Below are 7,605 nucleotides of genomic sequence, written 5' to 3'. Positions count from 1 at the left end.
CTCATTTTTTATACCTTGTTTTTTTTTTTTTTCTTTATAATTTAATCCCACGCGCTCAAGTTTAGGAGGAAGGTCAACGCTTTAAAAAACAATAAAATGTCAACGACTAGAACTTTTTTTTAAAATGTCAACGATTTTCCGGGAAAAAGATCTATCAGACTCGTAAAGCTTTGAGATTGGGCTAGTAATTCGCATGTACAAAATCCCACGGCCCAATATCACTAAATGGGCCTAATTGAACTCGGCCCATTTTGCACCCCGAAGCCTTCGGCGGGTAGGAATTCTGAATGAAATATATTTTTGCAGCGGAACAACGGACAAGGAACTGTCCTTGATCGGAGGGATCGGTTGAGGATTCTGGAATTGAAACTTTTGATACCTGAAAGTTCAGACCAAAATGGTAATTGATTTCATTGCTTTGATTCATTTCTAGGCTTTGATTGTTTCAATGTAGAAATTGCTACGTTCGCGCATCTGCTTTGCTCTTTCTTGATGCGATGGTTTAATTGGTTTCTCTTTTGCTGCTGAATTTTTGTGTCGTTCGAAATTTTTTGGAGTGATCTCGGTGCTGTAAGGATTCATATCTTTGCTTAGCTGACATCCGAATTGCTCATTTGTTTCTTTTTGTTGTTTGATTCGTTGTGTTCGTTCCTGCTGAATTGTTGTGGCGATTCTTGTTTCACTTCTTTTGTTCTCAAGCTTGTTTGGCTCGAGAACGATGAAATTCTCAAGGATTCATAAGATCTTATTCTATATGGCCAGTTGTTTGGCTCCTCTGATTTGGGGTGTTTCTTTTTATCCCTTTGGCATCTCCTCATCATTCAAAATTTCTCAATAATGCGTGCTTTCTTCAGTGCAACTTAGGTTATCTTCAACCTTTTGTTGCTCCAGTAAAGAAAATTTGGCCTAGCGTATGTCTTGCATGGTGCTCTAACTGATGTTGTTGGTGTAAATGTCCAGATTCACTTCGTGCTTCTTATAAGTAGACAAGGAAAAGTGAGGTTGACCAAATGGTATTCTCCTTATTCTCAGAAGGAGAGATCTAAGGTGGGTTAGCCATTTGCCTCATTCTGTAATGTAATTCTAATAGCTTTTCTTAATTTCCAATCCAAAGACGTTTGAATGCTTATTTGCTTCAATAAGTCTTAGTACCCCTAGGATCTATTGGACTTACCATATTATGGCACGTGCTCGGGTCTGCTCTCGTTCTTTAAAAAGGTTATCCGTGAGCTTAGTGGAATGATTCTAAATCGGGCGCCTAAACTTTGCAACTTTGTGGAATGGAGGGGACTCAAAGCTGTCTATAAACGGTACGATGTGGTATATTAATGTGTTCTGCAATCCAAATATTTACCACATTACAGATGATTAATGATTCTATTGGATGTGCAATGCAGATATGCTAGTCTTTACTTTTGCCTATGCATTGATCAGGAGGACAATGAATTAGAGATCCTTGAAATTATTCATCATTATGTTGAGATTTTGGATCGTTACTTCGGCAGTGTAAGTGAATTTAATTTTAGTTCATAAGGTGTTTGAGATCGTTCTTTGTGATCTTTTATTCATGTTTGTAGGTCTGTGAGTTGGATTTGATCTTCAACTTTCACAAGGTATTATTCACTTGCTTATTAAAGAAAAGGTGCACGTTTTCTTTAATTTGCATCTCGTTGCCTTTGCTAGACATTTATGTAAGTAAGCCCGATGCATCTGAATTACTCGGCCTCTTTCTTACTTGCTCGCAAGTAACATTGTCTTAAGTGAATGTCCACGTTCATGTCCTTGATATGAAACCTTGAATGCACTGTGCACTTGGTATTATTCACTTGCTTATATTAAAGATGCACATTTTCTTTAATTTTCATCTCGTTGCCTCTACTAGACATTTGTGTAAGTAAGCCCGATGCATCTGAATTACGTGTCCTCTTGCTTTCTCGCCAGTAACATTGTCAACGTTCACGTTCACGTCCTTGAGATGAAACCTTGAATGCATTGTGTACTTTTCTTTCACCTGTCGTGTAAGCCCGATGCATCTGAATTACTTGTCCTCTTGCTTGCGCGCGAGTAACATTGTCTTAAGTGAACGATCATGTTCACGTCCTTGATATGAAACTTTGAATGCTTTGTGTACTTTTTTTCCTTTTCTAACATTGAAGGCGTATTATATATTGGATGAGCTTCTAATTGCTGGAGAACTCCAAGAATCTAGCAAGAAAACAGTAGCAAGATTGATAGCTGCACAGGTAACTCTCCTTTTATGTTTGCAGCACCTTATGATCTCAGTTTGGGTTTATGTTAATTGATTTTGGTTTGTAGGATTCGTTGGTGGAGACTGCAAAGGAGCAAGCTAGTTCAATAAGTAACATAATTGCACAGGCCACCAAGTAGAAACACTTGAAGAGTTTTTGGGGCTTATGTTTTTTTTGTAGGTAGGGGATGATGAAGCGTCAGACTCCCTAAAAGAAAGAGGCTTGGTTTTTTGTTTTGAACTTTCATTTTTTGTTTTGAAATTACATTGACATTAAACAATTTGTTGAACTGTTAAATAAACGACTCTCTACAATGGCATGATATTGTTCACTTTATACATATGCTCTCATGGTTTTGCTTTCGGCTTCCCTAAAAGGCCTCATATCAATGAAAATAGTATTATTTGATTATAAACCCATGATCATTCTCTAAATTAGTCAATATGGGACTTTCAACCAACACCTCATCTAAAATTTATAAATTTATAGATTAAAGATTGTATGGTAAGAAATTTCCCACTGTAACTTAATTCTGTGGGAATACGCCTATGCAAATATAACATTAAAGAGGAGATTATTTGATTGTAAATTGGGTCTCTAAATGACTTTACAAAGGAAAAGGTGAAATTCTCAACAAAATCATAAAGTATAACACAAATAAATCATGTAGTAAAAGAAGAAACCAAATGTACAAATAGGGTACTGAACCTGACTGTAATCATTTGAAACTACAAAATTATTGTGACAAAGCAATGGAGAGAAAAATAAAACACCACGAGTCGTAACGATATAGTTTGCACTTTATGGAATTAAATTCGTTCTAACACATCAGGGAACCATGTACCGAGCAGATGTAGATGCAGAAAATACCATAAATGTCACCGAATGATTGATTAAGTTACAGAAAGGCATCCTTTTCAAGCAACTTCAGCACCTCATTCTGGTTGTTTAGCTTGGCTACATCGATTGGAGTCTTTCCATCCATGTTTGTGAGAGTACTGCAACAGGCAATGGGGTAGGGGAACAGATAAGTGCATTAAGAAAACTGGAAAATGGAACATTACTGAACAAACGACCAGGAGTTTGGCAGGCTTACACAGCAGCGCCGTTTTCCAGGAGTAGCGCCACGCAGTCCTTTCGCCCGTAACCAGCTGCATAGTGAAGGGCGGTGTTTTTGTTCTTGTCTAAAGCATCCACTTTTGCTCCAGCCTCAAGGAGGATTTGAGAACATTCAACCTGAGGAACAATTTTAGGGATGATCTTAGTTTTACAAGGCCGAGTCAAGGAATACGGAACAACTAGACAACCTTTAAAAAACTTGCATAATACTTTCACGGTAAAGATGAGCATATGAGAGTACTATATGTGTTATTCATAAGGGCATAGTGGTGATTAGCTAGGGGAGCCTTAGTTATAAATGAAGGGAATTAGGGACCATGGAGGGGGCAGGATTTTGGGTATTGTCCAGTGTCGGGACATCGGAATGGACAACCCTCGTTATCGATATTATAATTTCTACTGATATTGCAATATAGAAACTGCAGCTGCCCACAACATGAGGATTACAGAAATTCGGTCTTTAAGACCGCCTTCTTTAACCTTATTTTACATACAATTGAATGAAGAACAAGCATAAATAAAGTATATGATATTTTACACGTTTTAAACCACCTAGCTAGTAACACCTTAAATCAATGGTGTTAATTAGCACCCTTAGAGTACTCTATAATAGAACCGCCTGCATTTTCATTTTAAGTATAAGGAATGAACAAGAAAAGTAGTCCAAACTCCAAAGCTTTGATGCTAACAATTCTTTGTACGCATCTTTACGAAGGGAAGTAAATTATTTTGCAGCTTTACCAAAGAGAATCGATCCCTTCCGTAGGATTCCTCTTATATATTAACATGGAAGAAATGCCTCATGTTTTACATATAAATCAACAAGTGAACGCAAAAATGGATTCGTAACAAAAATGAGTATATAAAGGCAGGTTAAAGCTGAGGTACATTATTCATACCTCGCCATATCCACTAGCAAAATGCAATGCCGTCCTCCCTTCTGAATCTACTTCATCCTTGTCAGCACCAGATGCAAGCGCCTTCTTTAACCCCTAATAAACGAGGACAAAAATTAGGTTCCTCAGACTAGAAGTTTCTTTAAATGAGAATAAAAGAGTGTGCGAGGTGGTAAGCTTTTTCAATCAAAAGAAGCAGATTAACAATGATTTCTCCAACACATTTTTTTCCAGAGAACAATGCTTTCACATGCAAGCTCCATATCACAAGGGCAATAAACAAAAGCCCAAGTTACACAACTCAATTTGATAGAAACAAAAATGTACATGATAACAAGAAGTGACAATAGACATCACAATAAATGAAAGATGCAAAGCATAAATTATGCTACTACCGATGGAAGCATATATATAAAAGATATATGTATGTAAAAAGGGCATTTTTAACTAGTTGATCGGAGAAGAAATCCAAAATGCCAATCAAAGGAAAGAGTAAAATGTGTCCTTTGTGCACAAGGATATTATTCTACACAAAAATACACATTTCTTTAAATGCAAGAAAAATGTTTTTTTTTCTTTTTCTTATGGGTAGAACAAGTTAATTCTTATGGGTGCATAAAAATAATGAAAAGTTCCGGGTTACAATGACATCTTATCTCAAAAAAAATAAGAAAACTAGGACAACCACAAATTTACTGGTCCAGGTCCAGCATACAAACCAATATAACTGAAAATATAAATATGACAATAAACAAATCGGAACAACTGCACTTCTACCAATCATGAAATTTTCCCTATGTTATCCACCAAAAATACGGGATTCGAGTATACTGACCATCAAATCAATGTTTTATCACCTCCATAAGAATTATAAAATATACATCATAACCACTAGCATGAGATATAACAACCATGCAGCATGTGAAAGAAACAAAACAAATTGTTGCTATGTACCTCAACATCACCAGTACTTGCAGTATGATGAATAACTGACTCATCCTCATTCTCCGGTTCTTCAGAATCATCTAGCCCAGAATGGTCAGTAGAGGTGGCTGCTTCAGCTGGGACAGGAAGCCCCATTGCTTTCCCCAACTTTTGTAAGACTTCTTTATCATTCCAGTACCTAAGGGCAAGGAATTTTTTAATTTCAGCACGAACATAATTTGGAAAACTAAATAAGATGTGTTAAACTCGATGGTTCAGAATTTATAGTAAAATGTTCCCAACTTCATCATGGAAGGGAGACCGCCAGTCTCTATCTCTTCCAATATAGGCTTCAATGAAGGATCCTCTTTAATATGTGCCATTCGTTCCTCAAGCTGATCACCATCTGCTGGATTAGAAAAACTCTCAAACATGCGAGACATAGATGGATCCTGTGAACAAATTAAGATGGAATTTTATCTCCAGTACAACAGAATATTCTACATAAATAGTCGATCAATCAACAAGCAACAGTTTCAATGAACTAAAAAGAGATTAAATACCTGCATTAATGTGGTACCGAGACGCTCTGCCATAGACATAAAATTAGGATTCTGCATGACTTGTTGCATGGTGGCAAAGTATTGTTGAGGATCAAACTGGATTCCATCTTGAGCTGGTGGACTCTGAAATTGTTGAAGCTGCTCAGCCATCTGGTTGAATGAAGGATCTTTTGCTATCTGTTCAGCTAATGATTTGATGCTAGGATCCTGAGTGTATAATAAATTAGAATTCATTGTACAATCAACAAGGTTTGATAATAAAATGGAAGTTCAAGCTGAAGATTTGGCCCAAACAAGAAATCTCGGAGCAAAGTAAGAGTATTAAAAAAGGGAAAAAAAAATAAAAATAAAGAAGAGTTCAAGAAAAATCGTTTACATTAAGAATGTCAGTCATGGATGAAAAATCAAAAGGGCTGCCCTGAGGCAGGTCATCAAATATAGAGCTAGTTCTTTGGGGTGCTGCCTGTGGAGGATTGTCCGAGGAGGATGTTTCAGATTTAGCGTTTTTGTTGTCTGAAGAACCTGTTTAATTCATTTGAAAACAAAATGTTAGAAAGAAAAACGAAGTTACATGAGAGAAAGTAATGCATCTTAAAACTGTAAATCATTCATAAGCGTAAAACTAAGCTCATTTCTAGAATTTTGCTCATCTTCTTCCTTATACGAACCCCATATCCACACAGTACTGCAAAAATGTAAAGACAGGCGTAATATATGAACCAAAATGAACCGAACAAGGTTTCCAAAGCAGTAGTAATAGAGCTATCACGCATGAATTGTACTGTAGACACGACCTAATTTCATATCCAAATGCTTAAATTGCACACTACTACAAATAAACAAACACACAATCTATAGCTATCACACACCGCGGCACCATAATTTGGCTGCTTACCAGACAGAGATTCCTTGTTACTACTGGAAGCCATGAGAATAACTGCATGGAAATCAAAAAAACAAAAACCAACGAAAATCAAATCCATTTCCGAACCACATTCCACAATGTAATACAAACCGATCAAACGCAGTATCCGTATTCGATGATCAAAACCCCAACACGAAAATGAAATATTAACCACTGCCTCACAAAAGACAATGAAATACACAAACGAATTGACAACAAATTAGAAGTCGAGATTGAGAAATTCAGACCTGATCCTGGCGCGGGGAGAACGAAGGCGAGAGATCACCTGAATCTCTAATGAAACTTTTAATTGTTTTTTGTTAATTCGTTTCTCTTGTGTTATAAACCCTAATTTCTTGTTTTTGTCTTTTTCCTTTTTGTATTTTGTGAGCTGCGGCCACCACGGCACCGCCGTTGGAGAAGGGTAAATTTGGTAATTCGTGGGGTCGTGCCAATTTAATTTTATTTTATTTTATTTATTTATTATCAAAGATTAAAATCCATGAGATTATATTGGTAGTTCCTTAATATAAATTAGATTTTTTTTAATTATGTTGTAATAATAAATGGGAAAAAATTATCACGGGTTTCCGATTCCCACAAAAATAAATTGAGAATTTCACGGGGACAAATAATGAAATTAATGGCGGAGATGGGGACGAGAATCCCATTACCACCTCGCCCCGACATCTTTAATTAGACACATTTAATTAGTTATTACTTTAAAATAATATTCATATTATTATATTTAATTTTTTATAAACATTTCAAAACTATTATTACATCATAATTTACTTTCAAATGTTTAACGAGAAATTAACGTCCAACCAACGTTAATCACAAACACGTCAATATTTTATCTAATGAATATCTACTTTCGATGGTAATTTTGAAATGTTTATGAAACGTCAAGTTTTGAAATAATAAGAGTATTTTTTAAAACAAATTAC

The 7,605-nt window shown here is 36.0% G+C and overlaps 2 protein-coding genes across 4 annotated transcripts; one reads left to right on the top strand and one right to left on the bottom strand.

The window, feature by feature from the left end:
- Positions 1 to 307: 307 nt before the first annotated feature.
- On the top strand, positions 308 to 2,585 carry LOC111486525 (AP-1 complex subunit sigma-2). 3 transcript variants are annotated; one of them, XR_002718886.1, is made up of 7 exons: positions 308 to 400; positions 961 to 1,047; positions 1,159 to 1,310; positions 1,398 to 1,506; positions 1,578 to 1,613; positions 1,816 to 2,243; positions 2,317 to 2,344. XR_002718886.1 is itself a non-coding variant. In XM_023133712.1 (7 exons), exons 1-7 carry the CDS (start codon positions 398 to 400, stop codon positions 2,386 to 2,388), a joined length of 486 nt encoding a protein of 161 aa, XP_022989480.1. In that variant the 5' UTR covers positions 308 to 397; the 3' UTR covers positions 2,389 to 2,585. The 3 variants fall into 3 exon arrangements, 2 of the variants coding, with proteins under 2 accessions (XP_022989480.1, XP_022989479.1); XM_023133712.1 differs by having other exon boundaries at positions 1,219 to 1,310; positions 2,157 to 2,243; positions 2,317 to 2,585; XM_023133711.1 differs by having other exon boundaries at positions 2,157 to 2,243; positions 2,317 to 2,585.
- A 306-nt stretch (positions 2,586 to 2,891) lies between these two features.
- Positions 2,892 to 7,022, bottom strand: LOC111486491 (ankyrin repeat domain-containing protein 2A-like). The gene is made up of 9 exons (XM_023133666.1): positions 6,904 to 7,022; positions 6,647 to 6,688; positions 6,128 to 6,273; positions 5,752 to 5,958; positions 5,492 to 5,640; positions 5,219 to 5,387; positions 4,268 to 4,360; positions 3,346 to 3,485; positions 2,892 to 3,247 (listed from the first exon to the last, which is right to left on the bottom strand). The coding sequence occupies exons 2-9, from the start codon at positions 6,678 to 6,680 to the stop codon at positions 3,148 to 3,150; spliced, it is 1,038 nt and encodes a 345-aa protein (XP_022989434.1). The 5' UTR covers positions 6,681 to 6,688; positions 6,904 to 7,022; the 3' UTR covers positions 2,892 to 3,147.
- Positions 7,023 to 7,605: the final 583 nt, after the last annotated feature.

The sequence above is a fragment of the Cucurbita maxima genome, unplaced genomic scaffold, assembly GCF_002738345.1.
Source record: "Cucurbita maxima cultivar Rimu unplaced genomic scaffold, Cmax_1.0 Cma_Scf00011, whole genome shotgun sequence".
NCBI classification, from domain to species: domain Eukaryota; kingdom Viridiplantae; phylum Streptophyta; class Magnoliopsida; order Cucurbitales; family Cucurbitaceae; genus Cucurbita; species Cucurbita maxima.
This window is presented reverse-complemented; position numbering and strand designations above follow the sequence as displayed.

Coding starts and splice junctions, on each gene's coding strand:
- LOC111486525 (XM_023133711.1), top strand. Junction 1,048..1,158: donor CTCAGAAGGAGAGATCTAAG/GTGGGTTAGCCA, acceptor TAGTACCCCTAG/GATCTATTGGACTTACCATA. Junction 1,614..2,156: donor TGATCTTCAACTTTCACAAG/GTATTATTCACT, acceptor CTAACATTGAAG/GCGTATTATATATTGGATGA.
- LOC111486491 (XM_023133666.1), bottom strand. CDS start 6,680: ATGGCTTCCAGTAGTAACAAGGAATCTCTGTCTG. Junction 6,274..6,646: donor TAACAAGGAATCTCTGTCTG/GTAAGCAGCCAA, acceptor TGAATTAAACAG/GTTCTTCAGACAACAAAAAC. Junction 5,641..5,751: donor TCGGTACCACATTAATGCAG/GTATTTAATCTC, acceptor ATTTGTTCACAG/GATCCATCTATGTCTCGCAT.